Source organism: Mya arenaria, chromosome 16 (genome assembly GCF_026914265.1).
Source record: "Mya arenaria isolate MELC-2E11 chromosome 16, ASM2691426v1".
Classification (NCBI taxonomy): Eukaryota; Metazoa; Mollusca; class Bivalvia; order Myida; family Myidae; genus Mya; species Mya arenaria.
The window spans coordinates 7,627,364-7,649,004 of NC_069137.1; the positions used below are offsets into that span (position 1 = coordinate 7,627,364).

The 21,641-nt window shown below is 37.2% G+C and overlaps 1 protein-coding gene across 2 annotated transcripts in view; it reads right to left on the reverse strand.

Moving 5' to 3' along the window:
- Positions 1–358: 358 nt before the first annotated feature.
- LOC128221804 (uncharacterized) overlaps positions 359–21,641 on the reverse strand; it is a 53,180-nt gene continuing 31,897 nt past the window's right edge. The window contains exons 7-14 of one of the 2 annotated variants that reach the window (XM_052930407.1): positions 20,728–20,936; positions 19,318–19,456; positions 18,821–18,958; positions 16,227–16,386; positions 13,859–14,170; positions 11,676–11,746; positions 9,881–9,954; positions 359–8,390 (exon numbers count right to left, since the gene is read on the reverse strand). In XM_052930407.1, coding sequence (XP_052786367.1) covers positions 8,276–8,390; positions 9,881–9,954; positions 11,676–11,746; positions 13,859–14,170; positions 16,227–16,386; positions 18,821–18,958; positions 19,318–19,456; positions 20,728–20,936 — 1,218 coding nt within the window. In that variant the 3' untranslated portion in view covers positions 359–8,275. Of the gene's footprint in view, positions 8,391–9,880; positions 9,955–11,675; positions 11,747–13,858; positions 14,171–16,226; positions 16,387–18,820; positions 18,959–19,284; positions 19,457–20,727; positions 20,937–21,641 lie in introns of both variants that reach the window. The other variant, XM_052930406.1, reaches the window with a different exon arrangement.

Here is a 21,641-nt window from a genome sequence, read left to right on the forward strand (position 1 = left end):
TGTTTATACAGAAGAAGAAGGGAATACTAAATCAAAGCTACCAAAGTGGTGAAAGACACGGGCAATGTAACTGACAGCAGAGAATACTAAATCAAAGCACCCATAGTGGTGATGGACACAGGCAACGTAATTGACAGAGGGGAATACTAAATCAAAGCACTGAAAATGGTGATAGACACTGGCAACTTAACTGACAGATCACTAAAAGTGGTGAAAGGCAACTTAAATGATATGTGTGCCTCTCCCCTAGTTTCTGTTCTGGTAGGAATGTTGAAACTTTTAAGATAACAGTATTTTGGGGAGGAAAAGTAACTGGTTTGTCCTATGAATGGATATAAGATATAACAAATTATTTAAGCAGTTATCATGATTTATTCTCAAATGTTTGCTATTCAGGGTATAATATATTTGATACATAATTCGCACACCGTAAAGTCATATGAGAGAAAAACTAACAACAATTTCAGAGTTGACAGCGAGAGTGTGGTAGCCAACAATATGTAGAAACTACCACGGTCTTGCCGTCATCCATCTAATATCTAAGTAACAATTTATAACAAAGAAAATAACATCACAATGCAGTCTCTCCCCATATTCACGCAAAGGTAGAATTGCAGTTTGAGACTCACTGTTAGAAATGTTAAATTTAACACAATCTCATTTGATTAAAGGACTCTTTCTCAATGTAATTTCTATTTATAGAAAAGTTATTATATTTTCACATTAAGAGCCGCTTCCACCATTTTTTTAAACAAATTAATTTCAAACAAGAATTGGACTAAAGAGTGTGAACACTGAACGAAAGTGAATATGGGCCCTCGGGTATTCATAATACATCCTAATTACATTTCAAATGTGCTGGTTTTAAACATTGCTCAAAAAAGATGTTTAGACCATTGCAAAGGAAAATATGTTTTTTTTCTTTTATTTAAAGCTGCACTCTCACAGATTGAACGTTTTGACAACTTTTTTAATTGTTGTCTTTGAATGAGCCAATTTAAGCAAGAATGCAAGTAAACCAGACTTTTATTTTTAAGTTCAAAAATTAATGTTTTATGCATTTTTCTTAAACCGTTAACGGTTTTAGCCATAAAACATTAATTTTGGCACGGAAATATGAAAATCTGCAATCTGATTTTCTGTCAGCAGTCTTTTGTCACTGGTTTGCAGATATTTACGCAAATATTTGCTCATTCCCAGACGAAAAATAAAAAAGTAACAAAAACGGTAAATCTGTGAGAGTGCTGCTTTAAATAAGAGAGTCTCATACTGTTATATTTTTTTTCTAAACTTAGAATAGTGGCTGAGGTTTGAAACCATATCATGACATAAATAATTAGAGCAATTCAGCCCCCAGGCCATGCATCTTTTCGAGTTGAATTCTTGACTTATCATGTTTCAAAATATATATGTCTTTGCTTAACACTAACTCAAGTGAAACATTAAATACATGTACTTCTACAACTTGATGATTGAAAAACATTGTTTTCCATACATGTCACTAAAAAAAACACACACAAAAATGCTAAAAGGTTGTAAGAGTTGACATGAGATGAAATGTTTCTAAGATGCTTGATGAACATTGAACAGAAATTTATAACACCAATAACCTTATGCCAGAAAAAAATTAGGAAGTGATGTCTCTTATAGATCGCTTGTTAAAAGAAGTCTTATTCTTGAACTTACAAAGATATTGAATTACGAAAGTAGAAATTAGAGTCTAAGTCCTCATTACCAAAACATCAAAAAGAACATACAAAATCATCAAATCAACCAACAAATAAGGTTAAAGTTGAATTGAATAAAAATGTTGATTTAATTATTTCCAATAATTTACATCACGTTTTATCATTATTTTTAAACAAATACTGCTTCTGTATGACTGTTCAATAATTGAACACTTTAGGCATAAATCTGACATTTATCTGACAAAATTCTTTAGTCAAGTATGATGTATAGCAAGCTAAAAACCTGATCAAGTTAAAAACCAACAACAAATACTTAACAAAATGCCATAATTATTACCAAGGCAACATCTTTAAAAGCCTCGAAAAAAAGAAATAACAGTAGCAACTCACTTTTCTACATGAAGTAATGATACCTCTAATTCACGTTCTCAGAAAGAAAATAAATTCATACAAGACGTAGTATTAAAACGTAAACTCAAAAGGAATTGTAAAATGATGTCATATATATTAGTTTTATGACGTCATATATATTATTATCAGTTTATGACATCATACATATTTTTATCCGTATCTAAGTCTTTCCTTGATTTAGCATTGTAAGTGTGTATCATATTAATAAAATATTAAACAAACCACTCATTTTGAGTGCATGGAAAATTAAAATATTTTAGAAATAATACATGTACATTTTTAATGACATACGTTCTTATTCTGTTCTGGGTGTTAAAAAACATTGAAGTTTACAACATAAACAATCTCACAAATTTAATAAGCATCTTACTGACAAGGAGCAGCAGTATAATCAAGCGTTTAGCTGATTTGATCACAGACTGGTTTGCAAGTTACCATGGTAACATAGACACAGAACATAAAAATCTCCAGAACATTTAGAAAAATAATGATGAAGAAGGAACAACTGTCATAATGAATAGTGTGAATCATACCAATAAACTAAGAAAAACTGTGGTCTTATTCCTAAAGCATCTTAGCAAAATAGTTTTAACTCGGGTTAACATTTCCTTATTTTGGACAATATTTTTTTTTTTTATATTTCCCTCTCCTTTAAACCAAATTATTCATATGTATTTATTATTTAGACAATTTTCTTGCTTTATAAAAAAAATCATGTTTAGACATCACATTTCTTAAATTCATCCTCAAAATATGATTTTCAACCATGATGAACATTTGGCCACAAGTTGTTTTATGAACATGATCCTTGAACTGATCAGATAAGTCTGGTCTTATATGGCATCATATTAGCTAAAAGTGGCATGACCTTTGACGTAACATTGCATATTTTGTGTTAAGAATTGTTAAGTATTTTTTCGCCATTTAAAACCATTTAAATGTGCCATGATTTATATGAAACAAAGTACAATTAGTGCATTAGGGACATCAGACGATGAAAAAAGTATTTTATTATTGTAATTCTGTGTCATAAAACTTGCAAAATATAATTCCAACAAGAACGGACAGAAATAACAACAAACAGAAGTATGTAGTGCCAATAATCACTTGGAAAAAAATCTTCCTGAAAATATTTAAAAAGTGTACTATTTTTAGTCTTATTTTTAAAAAAAATATTATAACATCATAAGGTGTTTCAATGTTAAATGTCATGTGATAAAAGCATCCCCTTTATAGAAGATAGCAAAATCTAGAATGAAAGCTAAAAAGGCTAAATGCATATCTTTCTTACACAACTTACATCGCTTTTGCACCAAAATTTAACAATGTTTGTTCATGAGAGGGAAATGGATCAGTCTTTTATTAGCCGTATTAAAACGGTTCCTTTACCAAGTATAGAACATTTTCAACAGCAATTATGGAAGAGATTCCATAGCCATTTTGGAACAGTTTGTCTTAAAACAACAAGGCAATACGCTACCTACATGAATTTGTGAACAGTATTAACATAACTGTGTAACAAACAGTACCCTTTGAAAGTCTTACAACAACATAACATGCAGCACCCTCTGAAAGTCTTACACCTAATCAGAAATATCCGATGTTAAACACAGTATAAGAACATTATACAAAATATTTTGTTTATGTTTCAAGAATTTTTTTATTATTTTTCTTTTCTTTCATAAAGCTGCCATATTATATAAGGATTTTTTTTAAACAAAATGAAGACTTTTCAGCAAAAACAAATACTGGAAGTGACTACCATCCCAAGACTTCTTGAGTGCACTGTACATGTTAAACATCAGATCTGAAAAACACACAATAACAGCAGATGACCAGGGACATTATTCATAAAGCATCGTAAGTGAATTTCTAACTACAGTCCTTTTCTTTAAGATGCACTCTTATTCCCCCCAAAAATGTACCTAAATTAATACAATTGTTTTATTTTTCAAAAAAAAGATGAATAAATATAATAAATATGGTTCTGATGAAGGACATTGTGTTTAATTTGAAAGAAAGGTGCATAAAACATGGTATTTCTACCTTATGAGACGATAGTTGATCACTGTAAATCTTTTAGGACTCACCAGTCATTTAATATTTGTGCGTTTTCAGCTATTAAATACATGGTTACAATCTTGTTATTAGTTATCAATATTTTCCATAAATGCATGATTTAATAAGTAGTTAAAGTTAAAAGTTAAAGTTTAGTTATTAGTTTATCAATCATAAATTTATATTTGTTATACATGTGTATGTGTTGACTTTTAGTATGAGTGTCACTTTAAGTACTACACGTATAATAAACTCAAGTTAGGAACTTGCTCAGGTTGTTTTATGAATTCTGACCCAGTTTCTTTTAGAAAGAAACGTTTTAACACTATACATATTTATTTCTAGTATCTACATATTAAACTTATAGCACATTTTAACAAATCCTACAAACATTTTATGCCATCAACATTTATACATCTATGGGTGATAACGAAAATGTTCTAAATGCTTCTTTATTTAATTTTAGTTAGAACATTTTTGCATTCATCCTTTGACACATTGATGACTGCAAAACTGTGTTAATTGTCTGAAATTTTTCAGGAAGTTAACGCAGTAATGCATTCAACATAATAATATTTACAACACAAATCAATAACAAAAATAGCACACTTAACATTTGAGAGGAAGTGACAACAAAAACAATGCAAGTGCGGCTATCTTAAGGTGTCCCGTGTACAGCATGCTAATTTTCGATGGCATTGTATTGGTATCATTTCAAACGGTTTTATTAGTAAAAAAAGAGAAAATGAAAAACATTTATCAAAACAAATATTGGAAACATAACTTTTGAGCCATTTCAGGTCCGATTTCAGTTTGAAATAAAATACAAAAAATTGAATTGCAATATCTTTATTGTTCATGTTTTTACAGACATTTATATACATATAAGTTATCAACAGTTTGAAAATTCCCTTTAAATGATACTAAAATTAAACGAGGTCACCAGGCAACGAAAGTTTCAATCATGTAACCTGTAGCTCAGTGCAACGACAGGCTAAATTGTTCATCAAACGCCTTAAATATCACTTAGAACGTTTTGGCGTTCAACCCTCTCATTTTTTTCTCTCAAAATATTTACAAAACATGTAACAAATAAACTATGCCATACGGGGGAGGCAAATTGTAACAGTAATTGCAGCCGTACGGGGGAGGCAAATTGTAACAGTAATTGCAGCCGTACGGAGGAGGCAAATTGTAACAGTAATTGCAGCTGTACGGGGAGGCAAAATGTAACAGTAATTGCAGCCGTACAGGGGAGGCAAATTGTAACAGTAACTTCAAAGGAAATGTAAGCAGTAAGTAATAAAAACAGTAACATGTGTATTTTCCTAAAAATATATGTACAGCTATGAGAACATCAACATCAACAAGCAATTAACAATGTATCTATAGTATCTATAACAATGTGTTCATGATCACAATGAAAATAACAAGCGCTCAGCTCAAGACGGACTTAACTCTTGAAGAGCACTGGGAAGGCTGCTCTGTCGTAGCACATCCAAAATAAGTGGCCTATCTCAACAACAATTATGAAAGGCAGGTTTAGGGGCCTTGCTAGATTGTGTGTCTAGTCTCTGGCAACATGTGGACCAAGTTGCATTTGAATATCTTGAGTGGTTTTTGAGTTATAGCCAAGTTAGGTTACTTGTTTTTGCATAATAAAGAATAGACAAGCTAACAGTGGACAGAGTTACTCCCATGTTGGGCCGAGCACTTGCATCATCTATATACAGGTTTAAACCATGGTTTTGATACTCAACTTATATTTATACAGTAATTTCATAGTCAATGTGAAACATCTAAATATATCACTATATATTCTCAGTGAGGTCTTTTTAAGACACCCATTGTATTCAACATATGTGTTATAGTGTATTTTTGGACGACCCTTGGATCCAATATTAGTGTTATAGGTTTTTTTGGACACCTCTTGTATCCACCATTAGTGTTATAGCGGGATTTTCTCCTTGGATGTATGGCTGTTATAGTGTAACAGTGGGTTTTATTAAACAGCAATGTTTAAATGCAACCTTATGCTCATAAAATGTTTCAAATCCATTAGCTTAACGGGGGAAAGCCCCTGTAAATTCTACCAAGGGGCTGGATAAATCCATAATAATAGGCATTTTGCAAATTCTAAGGGCCCTGGCACCTGTTCGCAATATGGTAAAAAAACAGTGTAATATATGGCATTTTGTTCAGCTCCAAATATAAAAAAATAGCAATAATTTTAAATCAATTATTTAAAAACAAATACTCTATGTAATTCTGCAAAATTCATCCCCTTAACTAAAACAAGTACCCTTGTCGAATTGGCACAAGAAACTACATATTTACTAACAATGTGTGGTTAACATGCCTGTGACATGCGGAGTTGTCCAGTAACATGTTTATAAAACTGAACATGTTACGCAAAAAGTATTTTACTAAAGCTTGACAATATTATTACTAGGGGTGTCACAATATACCAGTACATTGACGTATAAAGCAAAATTAAATGATACTGCAGTAATGGTGTTTTGGCAGTATTTGCATGTATCGCTCATGTTCAAAGTAAATAAGCAAAACAATTCATCTTTTATAAGTATTGCCTACCGGTAATCAAAACATTTATGGTTCGGACCATTAACCAATAACAGATTATGTAGTGGTTAGCAATTATATAGCATAAAACCTCAATTCTTGAACTTAAATACAAAAATCTGTGATCTACTTTTTGTCACCAGTATTATATGACCGGTTTCCATGCGTTTTCGCAAAAAAATGCTTCGTTCCAAGACAAAGAATAAAAGAAGTTGTCAAAACGTTAAATCTGTAAGAGTGCAGCTTTAAAGGGAAATATTGGAACACTTATGAATCGTTGAATAAATGTGGTCTGTAAAATTTGCAATACTCTCAGCAGCTGTATAAAAATAATGAACATGGAGCAAATACAATTACGTTTAGCATCCTATATTTGAATATATTAAGCATGTTCTATGTTCCAAGCCGTGTTCCTAGTCACAGTTTTAGCAAAAAAATCAGCTTCTGATCATCTGGATTAAACAGTTGGCATATGAAAGGGAGGCTCTTATTTTTTATTCAAATTTAATTGCAGTAATATATCGTGGTAGGTAAAACGGTACATTGCATTGTTTTACAATATAACATGGTAGGTAACACCATACCGTGGAAGGTATCGCAGTATGTTGAATTGTATTACATACAATATACCGTGGTAAGAAATGTGGTATGCTGCTTCCTATTACAACATACCGTGGTAAGAAATGTGGTATGCTGCTTCCTATTACAATATACCATGGTAGGAAACGTGGTATGCTGCTTCCTATTACAATATACCGTGGTAGGAAACGTGGTATGCTGCTTCCTATTACAATATACCGTGGTAGGTATCGCGGTTTGTTACTTTGTAAACATTGCAATATACTGTTGTAATATCCTGGCGTATTGTGACAACCCATATTTGTACTTTTTTATGACTGTAGGAATTAATAAAACATTGAAAATAAAAGCACTGGAAATATAAAACACAATATTAAACAAAAGTGCATTTTTCAAAATTAGTTTTGCAAAACTTTACATAACAAAACTTTAAGTTTAATACACTTTTCAACATGATATGGAACTGTGAGTTACAAACAAAATGGACAAGCAACATTATTACATGTAACTGGTTTTACCTTTTATGCAACACAAATATGTAACTGGTTTTACCTTTCATGCAACACATATATATTAGTAACTGGTTTTACCATTTATGCAACACAGAGATATGCCTATATAAATATCTACTCCTTTCTGCACTATTTCCGTTATTTGCTGGTAGATATTCACTGTTAAAGGTTAATTTTCCACTTTTCAATGTTAACTTTCAATGTTTTCTATTCGTCTTCATTATGTGCACCTTATAAAACATAATGTTCTATTATCTGTTAACAAAAGTTTCACCTGTAAAATAGCAGAAGTCCACTGTTATATGGAAAATTACATAAAATAAATTCCACAGCTTTAAAGGTATATTTCCACTATTTTATTATCAAATCCCACAGGTAACTTTCCACTATCACTCCCAATATTTTATGGTAAGTTTCCATTTATTTCCAGTAAATTTCATTGCTTCACGGTAAATTTCCACCATCATCTGGTAAATTTCCGCCTGCAAGCCTTTGTTGGGCGGGATTCGGGGTTGAAGAAGTTGCCATGTTCAGTTCAATATGTTTTTTCATATGTTGTCTGAAACATGATAATCATTTCACCATTAAAGATACAGAAATATAAGTAGTGCATTTTAATAAGATATTAACAAGTATGACTTACTTCTTTGAAAAACTGTCTTGGGCATTGACAATATATCATCACTGCCATAGAACAGTATAAATCTGCCGTTCAAGACTTGGAGTCTACTCCTGTGCCCCTGAGGAACTTCTCCTCGGAGAAAAGTTCTAATTTATACCAGAAGTAATTTATTTTAGCTTGGCTGTGAGGAGAGCTCATGGATTTATAGAATCACACTCCTGTCTGATTCTTTGGCAGGAATCAGTACCTGTGTCTGTTTTATGAGATCCTGAGACAGTTTTCAAGATGGGATTGAACTCGAGAAAGTTTTGTGTGAGAGGTTGAAACATCTACCTGGAGACGACTGATGGTGATTGAGCCCACGACCTCTTGTGCCAGATGCTGACACATACACCACTAGACCACTCTCCCCCTGGTGGAGAAGGCAGATACATACACCACTGGACTACTCCTCCCCCTGGTGGAGAAGGCAGACACATACACCACTAGACCTCTCTCCCCCTGGTGGAGAAGGCAGATACATACACCACTAGACCACTCTCCCCCTGGTAGAGAAGGCAGACACATACACCACTAGACCACTCAACCCCTGGGGAGAAGGCAGACACATACACCACTAGACCACTCTCCCCCTGGTAGAGAAGGCAGACACATACACCACTAGACCTCTTTCCCCTTGGTGGAGAAGGCAGACACATACACCACTAGACCACTCTCCCCCTTGTGGAGAAGGCAGACACATACACCACTAGACCACTCAACCCCTGGTGGAAAAGGCAGACACATACACCACTAGACCTCTCTCCCCCTGGTGGAGAAGGCAGACACATACACCACTAGACCACTCTCCCCCTGGTAGAGAAGGCAGACACATACACCACTAGACCACTCAACCCCTGGTGGAGAAGGCAGACACATACACCACTAGACCACTCTCCCCCTTGTGGAGAAGGCAGACACATACACCACTAGACCACTCTCCCCCTGGTAGAGAAGGCAGACACATACACCACTAGACCACTCTCCCCCTTGTGGAGAAGGCAGACACATACACCACTAGACCACTCTCCCCCTTGTGGAGAAGGCAGACACATACACCACTAGACCACTCTCCCCCTGGTAGAGAAGGCAGACACATACACCACTAGACCACTCTCCCCCTGGTGGAGAAGGCAGACACATACACCAAGTATTAACCTTTTAAGTATTAACCATAGCACAACGGAGTGGACTCCAACGCTTGCCTGTTTTTTTTTCAATTGATAAAGGGTCATAACTCAACAATTTAAAAACCAGAGTTATGGGCTTTGCTATACATGAGTATCCAGTTTCACCTGAAAATCATGACTAATTCATGAATTAAGGCAAATATAACGACGCTGAAAAACATACAAGCTTAAAACTGAAGCTAATGAAGTCTTGCTTACCTCAGCAGGTATTTCTGTGCAAATGGTTTCTCACACAGCTCACATTTGAATGGCTTCTCTCCTGTGTGTACTTTCTGGAAGAGTAAAACATACATGTAAGTCTACAATAAGAAAAAATAAACAGTCAAAGAAGAAAAGATGGAATAACAAAGGCACCCAAAGTGGCGTCTAAAAGATGGAAAAACAAAGGTGACCAAAGAGGCGTTCAGAAGATGGAATAACAAAGGTGACCAAAGATGCATCCAGAAGATGGAATAACAAAGGTGACCAGAGAGGCGTTGAGAAGATGAAATAACAAAGGAACCAAAGAGGCGTTCAGAAGATGGAATAACAAAGGTGACCAAAGAGGCGTTCAGAAGATGGAATAACAAAGGTGACCAAAGAGGCGTTCAGAAGATGGAATAACAAAGGTGACCAAAGAGGCGTTCAGAAGATGGAATAACAAAGGTGACCAAAGAGGCGTTTAGAAGATGGAATAACAAAGGTGACCAAAGTGGCGTCCAGAAGATGGAATAACAAAGGTGACCAAACAGGTGGCCAACAGCTGTATATTGTTTTTACTGTATAACATTGTGGAAAGATAAATCTTGTGCCAACAATAATATTGCATTTCTTCAAAAACTTTTATTTTTTTAAAACTTAACCATGATTTTCCCATTTTTCCCATTTTTTCCCCCAAATATTTCCCATTTTCCTATTTTCTGTGTTTTCTCATTGGTTCATAGTAATTTCTTTTAGGTTAATTGGGATGAAAGCTGATAGCTTATAGAATCGCTCTCGATTCCATTTCCGTAACCAGTTCTGGGGTCTTTTTTGAGTGGCTGTGAATAGTACCCCTGTTGGGGATCTAACCCACAACTTCTTCAGCGAGAGGCAGACACCTATACCTTTTGTTGGGAAGCAGTTCCAGTTTTACTATCAATAATCATTTCCACTCAAGTAACCGATTATTGGAAATACAATCAGTTTTGACAATACCTTAATTGTAATTTAATTCTTGTTTAATAACTCGTAATCCTTAACAATGCTTATATTATGTGTCTGTTTGAAGATATTAAGTGTTGTTGTTGCTTTTGGCCATATTGTTAAAGATAACTTCTGAACACTTCCAAATAAGGAAACAAGCTTGTTGCATTCAAGGTCACTGTGACCATGGGTGCAGGCATTGTCAAGCTCTAACTCTGACGACCTTTTCGCATTCAAAGTCACTGTGACCTTGACATTTATCCTGATGACCCCTAAAATATAAGGGTCATCTACTGGTCAGGCTAAGGCTCCAAGTAACGTTTGATGACCATAAGTCCAGGCATAACTTAGTTATCACTCGGACAACCTTTTTAAAACCTTTTCGCGTTAAAAGGTCACTGTGACCTTGACCTTTGACCCAGTGACCCCCTAAATCCAATAGGGGTCATCTACTTGTCAGGCCCAGCCTTCATGTCAAGTTTGATGACCATAGGTCAAGGAATGTCGAATTATCAGTAGGACAAGCTTTGGTCTACTGATGGACGGAGGGACGGACCGACTGACATGTGCAAAGCAATATACCTCTATTCTTAAAAAATTGGTGGAAGTTTATCAAATGCAAATAACAAGAGAACAGAACCCGCTGGTTGTATTAGACCAAATACAATCGATTGTCGCCTATTTCTGGCCCAACCATTCAATTTTAAATAATAATCTATCATCAGAACATCATTACCTAAACCACAAGCCCACTCTAACATGTTTTATAGGGATCATCAGAACATCACCACCTAAACCACTAGACCACCAGAACATGTTTTCTTGTTACCTGGTGAGTCTTAAGGCTGCTCCTCTGGTTGAAGGATTTCCCACATGTATCACACTTGTAGGGCTTCTCTCCTGCCAACATTCAACATAATTTATATTTAATTGATAAGTCAGTCTAACAATAAATACTTCAATTGAAAAGTATTTCTATCTTAATTATAATGCATTGTTGATTTTAAAGGAATAGGCCATATCATAACCTTAATTCCCGAAAAACTGATTTCAAATTTCTTTATCCACTTGAAAACTTCTTCAACTTCATGTGATGTACACTCAAGTCTTATGGTGCATTTAAAATCAAAGATAGTGACCAAATACATATAAAAAAACTAGTGGTGACATTTCAACTTCACAGTTTCGTTCTTCAAATCATGAGGTATAAATTGAGAATTCATGAAATTGAAATCGTGAATTTATGAGAAAGAATCATGAAGTTGTGAAATTATGAGGAAATAGTGAGGTTGAAATTGTGATTTTTAAAAGGTCGCCATGGGTATCATATCTCTTAATAATAGAGATATCGTGACACCTCTGTTTCCCAATCACACCTACGCCATACACTCTCCTGGGTGTTATCACACTTACACCATCTCATCTGCTGTGTGTTATAACACCTACACCACACTCTCAGCTTTGTGTTAGAACACTGACGCCATACCCTCAGCTGTGTGTAAAAACACCTACGCCATACCCGCAGCTGTGTGTAATTACACCTACGACATCTTCTCTGCTTTGTGTGATAACACCTACGCCATACCCTCAGCTAGGTGTAATAACACCTACGCCATACCCTCAGCTGTGTGTAATAACACCTACATCATCTTCTTTGCTTTGTGTAATCACACCTACGCCATACCCTCAACTGTGTGTAATCACACGCATTACCGTATCCCAATCCACAACTGCTGTTTTAACTCGTATATACTCGATCAATATGATGCGAGTAACATCTCTTTCTACATAAATCTAAACAAACTCTGGGCTTTAAATTGACCTCAGAAAAAAAGTTAAAAAAATTGTTATTGGGTATTATACGCAGGGTTTTTTTGCATCGAAATCTAAGGGAAACTAGAACTCCGCGAGTCGGATGTGTCGCCTGACGAATTATTTACTGTCGACATTATAGCTGTTAGATTGGCATTTTATTCATTTATAGACAATGATGTTGCCATTTAACTTTCAAGTGTAGGTGGCATTTGAACCCTCAATCAGATATAAGTTTCAGGTTGAAACCTCCTATATTTTACGAGATATGCCACGGACATAACCTAAGCAAGAAAATTAACAAAGGGCAATAACTCTAAAAATATGGCAGCAAGAGTAACGGTTCTTGTGCACTGCACTTGCCCTCAATGAGATCTATCTAGCTATGAAGTTTCAAGTTGATACCTCTTATATTCTTCAAGATATGCCCCGGACAAAACTTTAAGCATGAAAATTAACAAAGGGCAATAACTTTAAAACTAAGAAAGCAAGAGTTACTGTTATTGTGCACTGCACTTGCCCTCAATGAGATATATCTAGCTATGAAGTTTCAAGTTGATACCTCTTATATTCTTCAAGATATGCCCCGGACAAAACTTTTAAGCATGAAAATTAACAAAGGGCAATAACTTTAAAACTAAGAAAGCAAGAGTTACTGTTATTGTGCACTGCACTTGCCCTCCATGAGATCTATCTACATATGAAGTTTCAAGTTGATAACTCTTATATTCTACAAGATATGCCCTGGACAAAACTTTAAGCATGAAAAATAACAAAGGGCAAAACTCTAAAAATATGGAAGCAAGAGTAACAGTTCTTGTGCACTGCACTTGCCCTCAATTAGATCTATGTACATATGAAGTTTCAAGTTTATACCACTAATAGTTTAGGAGATATACCCCGGACAAGCGAAAATGGGACGCGGACGCCGCCACCGCCGACGCCGCCAACAAAAGTAACCCCTATATGTCGTCTTTTCAGGCGACACAAAAAGGGCGTCTAATACCCAGTCATTTACGGTATGCCATCTCCTCTGCTGTGTGTAATAACATCTACGCCATACCCTCAGCTGTGTGTAATCACTATACGCCATCTCCTCACCTGTGTGTAATAACAGCTACGCAATCTCCTCACCTGTGTGTAATAACAGCTACGCAATCTCCTCACCTGTGTGTAATCACACCTACGCCATCTGCTCACCTGTGTGTATAAACCGATGGTGTTTCAGGTTACACTTTTCCTTAAATCCCTTCCCACAGATGTCGCATTTATACGGCTTATCTGTGGTGTGAATCTTCCGATGTCGTCGTAGTCGGTCGTTATGTGAAAACTGCTTCCCACAAATCTCGCAGTCATATGTACGGTCGGACTCAGATTCTCCGCTAAGAACTGTGCTTGTTGCGCTGATGTTTGACATCGTAGAGGTTTGGCGACCAAGCGGGTCTCGGAGACTCTCAATTGAAGTTGGACGACCACGACTTTTCCTGCGAGACGCTGATGTAGGGGACAAATCTGGTAAGAAAAACATTACAATGAATAAAAGGGAGGTAATTTGCAACTATTGTGCCTGGAGTTAACGTTCCTATTCACTTGAAGCTGCATGGCCATTTACCTATGCTTCTAGGTTTATTCAATTATTTCCAACACTCGTAATGAAATTTTACATATATTGAGTGCTATTCCATTTAAACATATAACTCCTGGGAGGAAGGCACTCTTAAATTATACCCCCCTACAGAAGCAAAATTTACCCTTTTTGGGTCCAAATTAGCGAAAAAAGACACCCACCCATATACCTAAAAATTAACATTCTTCCCCCTGTCAGTTATATGTTTTACTAGAATAGCCCTGACAATGCTTACATTATGCGTCAACTTTTCCTCAATGAATGAACTGTAACTATGAGGTAAAGTATGAAACATGAAGTTCAGCGCTTCAATAGTTTGAAGTAAAAATAATCAAACATGAGGACAGACGGACAAGGACGGACGGACAGACAGTCAGGGGCGTAGCTAGCCCTTTATTCATATGGATTCATAGTTGTGTTAGTCTGCGGGCATGCACCCCTCCCCCTCCCTCCCCCGAACTTTTTGGAAACAATGGTAAAATCAGGTGCATTCTTGGCGTTCTGAGGTGCTTTATCTATTAATGGAAAATGGAGAGTTTTAGAAAAATAAATCAATAAATAATCCCTTTACTCAGCAGATTTTTTTCTCTAAAATAGCAAACAAATAAGGCCCAATTATGTTCATAACATTCAAGTTGTCTAACAGAAGTCTAATTTTCTGTCCTTTTTGCCATTGCACTGTTTAATTAAATTTTCAATGTCATGTCTGTAACATTACAAATACTATAACTTTGGCTGAATTGTTTTGATTTGTTTTCATCATGTGGATTCAGCGGCGTACTCGCGTATAGGCAGCTACACGCCTGACAGTCAGGTAATTAATAGATAGGGCACACTCAATTCATGTAAACGAAAAAACCCAATCATGTCCATAATCATTTGTTTTTCTATGCAACCAAGTCTTGTCTGAACCAGGGCTGTTTTCTTTGAGCGCTCTATGACCACATCATACGCAATGGTTAAGTTAGTTTTGAGGGTTAACTATGTCTCCCTAGCCAGAATTGGGCTGCCTCACTGATAGTGCTATTTCAATTCATGTTGTTTCATAGAAAATCTGAGTGTTAAAAAACATGTTGACTTTCTGTGGACAGGGCTAAAATTTCTATTGGTTGACTCCTTCTTTTAACTGAATAGCGCTATTTGAATTCAGGTTGATGCTTTAGATGGGAAGGCTCTAACAGAGCGCTAGGCGGTACACCCTGCCTATCCAACTCGCACCTCGCTATTGAACAGTGTGATGGTTTTATGAAAACCTTAATGTTGATGAAAATGATGTTACAGTTATACAGTAGAATTGGATAAGAATAATTGTACCATGTTTATGTTTTTTTCTTTGTATTCATAAACATATTAAATCCAACACAACCCGCAACTTTCATGATTGAAATCTTACACTCATGTGAAAGGGCTTTTGTATGATTTCAATATTTCACATGTGGGTGCCATATATAACATATTACAATTAATAAGGGCCAAGTTGAGAAAAAAATAAAACAAAGTACACCAGCCTACCAACACGTATTTCTATATTAGACTCTAATTTATTGACAAATACACCTCCTGGGAAAACTGAGTCTTGTCTAAGGATACAACTGCCATGCTAGTCAAGAATGGGGCATAACCCAACAATTGTTTAATCCAGAATTATGGGCCTTGCTATACATGTGTGTATTATCTCTGGGCCTTGATATACATGTGTGTATTATCTCTGGGCCTTGCTATACATGTGTGTATTATCTCTGGGCCTTGATATACATGCATGTATTATCTCTGACAACAAGTTGTTCAAAGTTTCAGTTGCATATGTTGAACAGCTTCAGAGTCACTGCCGAGGTTTAAATTATCCCACAATGAGGACAACAATAACACTAAGCCTATAACACTACCTAGACATTTGATCTCCGAAAAAACGGATGAGCTAAAAATGGCACACGGTCCCACCTGCAGGAATGTCCATAGGTTCGTGCTGCAAGGCCTGCAGAGTCTCCGCATCATAGAGTCTGTGCAACTCATTCTCCAGGTTAGAAGCTTGAAGCTTGGCCAGCAGAGCAGCTGCATCCAGATTCCCCGCTGCCAGGGCACTCGCTGTCAGGTCTGACACCTGGAATGGTATCAATGTATCAAAAGGTGAAAGCAAAAAGCAAAAAGGTTCTATCTTCTACTTTATTTAATGTCATTTAGAACCTTTTCACATTCATGAGAGGAAGAGGTGACAACTAACATCTCAGGCCTTCACACTTACCAGTTTGACATTCATAATACAAAGCTCGCTAGTTTAAAGTGTCCCCACCCCCAAATCCGTGTATTTGTACACAACCTCTGTCAATTGATCTTAATCTTATTGCCTAATTGTCTTATAGATCTCAAATCTGAGTATCCTGCTGTGCAGTTTCAGGGGTTTCATTATAAAAATGGACCCTAAATGGCCCTGAGCCATGAAACGAGATACACAGGAAATTGGCCTCTACTGTGACACCAGTACAATTAGTAGGAGATGCACAGCAGGGGATTATCATGCCGAACATTCCTTAAACTAGATCTGACAGTTGCAATATTAACATAGGTTTACCATAAGACTGTATGAAGGTATTTACAAACTATGAGGACCTGCATCTTGGCAAACAAGGAACTTGTTGTCTTACACCTCAGTTTTACGCTACCCAAGCAGATGGCCTAGTTTTTAGCCTACCCAATCAGTAAGCCCAGTTATACTCTTACCCAAGAAGATGGCCCAGTTATACGCCTATCCCAGCAGATAGCCAAGTTATACGCCTATCCCAGCAGATAGCCAAGTTATACGCCTATCCTAGCAGATAGCCAAGTTATACGCCTATCCTAGCAGAAAGCCCAGTTATACGCTTATCCCAGCAGATAGCCCAGTTATACGCCTATCCCAGCAGAGAGCCCAGTTATACAACTATCCCAGCAGATAGCCCAGTTATACGCCTATCCCAGCAGATAGCCCAGTTATACGCCTATCCCAGCAGAGAGCCCAGTTATACACCTATCCCAGCAGAGAGCCCAGTTATACAACTATCCCAGCAGATAGCCCAGTTATACTCTTATTCCAGCAGAGAGCCCAGTTATACAACTATCCCAGCAGAGAGCCCAGTTATACGCCTATCCCAGCAGATAGCCCAGTTATACACCTATCCCAGCAGATAGCCCAGTTATACAACTATCCCAGCAGATAGCCCAGTTATACAACTATCCCAGCAGAGAGCCCAGTTATACAACTATCCCAGCAGATAGCCCAGTTATACGCCTATCCCAGCAGATAGCCCAGTTATATGCCTACCCCAGCAGATAGCCCAGTTATATGCCTACCCCAGCAGATAGCCCAGTTATACGCCTACCCCAGCAGATAGCCAAGTTATACGCCTACCCCAGCAGAGAGACCAGTTATACTCTTATCCCAGCAGAAAGCCCAGTTAAACACCTATCCCAGCAGATAGCCCAGTTATACGCCTATCCCAGCAGATAGCCCAGTTATACGCCTACCCCAGCAGATAGCCCAGTTATACGCCTACCCCAGCAGATAGCCCAGTTATACGCCTATCCCAGCAGAGAGACCAGTTATACGCCTACCCCAGCAGATAGCCAAGTTATATGCCTACCCCAGCAGATAGCCCAGTTATACGCCTACCCCAGCAGAGAGACCAGTTATACGCCTACCCCAGCAGATAGCCAAGTTATATGCCTATCCCAGCAGATAGCCCAGTTATACGCCTACCCCAGCAGATAGCCCAGTTATACGCCTACCCCAGCAGATAGCCCAGTTATACGCCTACCCCAGCAGATAGCCCAGTTATACGCCTACCCCAGCAGATAGCCCAGTTATACGCCTATCCCAGCAGATAGCCCAGTTATACGCCTATCCCAGCAGATAGCCCAGTTATACGCCTATCCCAGCAGATAGCCCAGTTATACAACTATCCCAACAGAGAGCCCAGTTATACGCCTACCCCAGCAGATAGCCCAGTTATACGCCTATCCCAGCAGATAGCCCAGTTATACACCTACCCCAGCAGATAGCCCAGTTATACGCCTACCCCAGCAGATAGCCCAGTTATACGCATATCCCAGCAGATAGCCCAGTTATACGTCTATCCCAGCATACGCCTATCCCAGCAGAAAGCCCAGTTATACGCCTATCCCAGCAGATAGCCCAGTTATACGCCTATCCCAGCAGAGAGCCCAGTTATACGCCTATCCCAGCAGATAGCCCAGTTATACACCTATCCCAGCAGATAGCCCAGTTATACGCCTATCCCAGCAGATAGCCCAGTTATACAACTATCCCAGCAGATAGCCCAGTTATACGCCTATCCCAGCAGAGAGCCCAGTTATACACCTATCCCAGCAAAAAGTCCAGTTATATGCCTATCCCAGCAGATAGCCCAGTTATACACCTATCCCAGCAGAGAGCCCAGTTGTACGCCTACCCAAGTCGAAAGCCCAGTTATACGTCTATCCCAATATTACTCTTGCCCAATATTACTCTAGCCTCAGTAGTTTTACATTATTGCACTGACCTGTTGTTGTAGTTGATGTGCGGCGATCTTTTCCTGTATTGTTCGGTCGGCTATTTCCTTCTCTTCCGTCACTTCCATTTTCAGCTTCATTGCCGCAGCAACCAGGTCTGACGGCTTGATTCCACCCGATAACGGCAACTTCAAAGAACATGTACAAAAGTACAATAAAAACTTTTCAAAGCATTTACAAGTAACTGATTGTTATATTACTTTTTGTGTAGACTAAAGGTCAATAATCAGTGAGTATATTTTGCCAATATAATTTTCATAAATTGAGGAGTTGTTGCCATGTATTCTATGTCTGAATTCAAGTTCCATATCTTTCTATCTATTTTATTTTCTCTTTCCATATAAATAATAAAATATAATAAAATGCTGATTCTGTAACAAGCCTGTGCTTGATTTGTATATTTATCAGTGTAAAAACTTTGTTAAATGAAGATTTAGTTGAGTCAAGCACTTACTAAACTATTGCCCTGATTCATGAACCAGTCTACCTGCATGGAAGGGGTTTCCTGTATCTTTGCAGCAGCTGGTTTCCCCACCGTAGAGAAGTGGTGTATAGAAGGCAGGGTACCAATACCCGACTTGGACTGGTACAATCCTTGTAGCTGATGGGAATGGGCGGCAGGAATACTGAAATAAGAACCAGTCTAGTCTTATAAGCTTTAAAAAGTATCCAATCAGAACCATTAATATTTTTCTAAAAGTGAAGAGAAATTTTGAAATCACATCACAATTCTTTCTTGTTAATTGGAATTACCTGTAGAACGTACACAGGAACGGAGTTTGTAAAAGATATGGCAAGTTTTGCGGGTGTTTGTTTGGATTGCAGTTTATGGGACTTAAATTAGTGAACATAAATAACCATTGATAATTGCGGATAAATTATTGTAACGATTAATGAAATGTGTATTGAAACCTGTCATTTAACCTGCATGAGATGTCAAACTACAAAGTTTGACGGTACTTTTTGAATCAAATTGCAATTTGTTAAACATTCAGTGTATAATATTACTGTCTGAAATATCATATCATTTCATATCCTGGTTTCACCATACAGGTAACATAAACTGAAGAACTCCTAAAAGTGTTGTTGATATATTTGACCTTCTACAGATGCAAAGCCTAATCATGAAAAACTGAAGTTTTATTTCTGACATGGAAAATTAATACGGCCAACAATTAAAAGAATATTTGCATTATAAAGTCAGTAAAATGTGTCTCCTGTGATCAAGTGTTTGCCAATTAGATGATATCTACTTTTAAGAAAATATCAAGTGTTTATCATAGTGAAACAAAGCAGATAGTCATCTTAATCCGGTGGTAGTGATTCTGTCACTTTTATTGGGGTGTCATCAACAGACAATAGATTGGTCACTTGAATACCGTAGGTTAAATATTAATGATTCTGACTGGCCCCCTACGTTTAGATTAAAATCGGGACCCAATTTCATTGTCTTATAAGCGGGAAAATATGGTATATAGAGTTGGGCAAACCAGCTTTTTAGTGTGTCTGAATACTTGAATATGCTAGAACTATTGTACAATTGTAATTTTTACTGGTTAAATCATCAAACCATATATATAAACTGGTTAACTGTGCTAGTACCTTCAATGTAAACTTGTTTACTATCATACCCGGTATGTGGACTGGTTAACCCTCCTATGTTAAATATGTACTGGTTTATCATCCTTCCTTATATGTGGACTGGTCTACCATTCTACCTTATATGTGGACTGGCTTATCATCCTACCTTTTATGTGGACTGGTCTACCATTCTACTTTATATTTGGACTGGTTTATCATCCTACCTTATATGTGATGTGGACTGGTCTACCATACTACCTTATATGTGTAATGGTTTATCATCCTACCTTATAAATGGACTGGTGTACTATCCTACCTTAAATGTGGACTGGTTTCCATCAGATGGCTGTATGTATTGCGGGGCGGAGACATGATCTGACTGGTATTCCCATCGGACGGTGAGAGGTTACTGCTGTCAGTGTCAGTCACATCTTCTAGTTCAGTCTTATGGTGGACATCTTTACGGTCATGGTCGGCCTCATGGAAGGCCTTTGGGTCAGCTTCTATCGCAGCGTTGGCTAGTGTCTGAAGGTGATCAAGGGGAGATTTTGAATACATCTGAAACACTCATCGAAATTATTTTTTTGCAAAAACAACCAAATTCTTACACTAGTACTTGGCATTAAAAACACTGCAAAACCTGCTATGTAAAATCATAAATTTAAGGAACCCTAAAAAGCATTTTACCAGTGCAGGGTTATTGTTTATTTCGTACACTGCTGGTATAAGCAAAGAGATCTTCCTAAGATCCACGACTATTTTGTATCTTAACTCTCGACAGCCTTTGATCACCATATACCACAGGAATGGCAGCGCTAACATTTGAAAGAGAAAGTGAAACTAATGATAAAGACATTTATTCCAGTGTTGTTTTCTTCGGCTCTTTTTGGGGCCTAAATTTGGCCGAATTTCTCTCCTAATAAAGTATATTATTTTCCCATACCCAGCTAAAGAAATCTCCTTTTAATGTATATATATAATAAAAATTGGAGGAAGAACATCAACATTTTAACATTTAGCAGATGTAGCAATAAAGCGCCATTCATGGAAAGGTCAATAGGGTTAGGGTTCATCATACCCTAACCCATTAGCAGATGTAGCAATAAAGCACCATTCATGGAAAGGTCAATAGGGTTAGGGTTCATCATACCCTAACCCATTAGCAGATGTAGCAATAAAGCACCATTCATGGAAAGGTCAATAGGGTTAGGGTTCATCATACCCTAACCC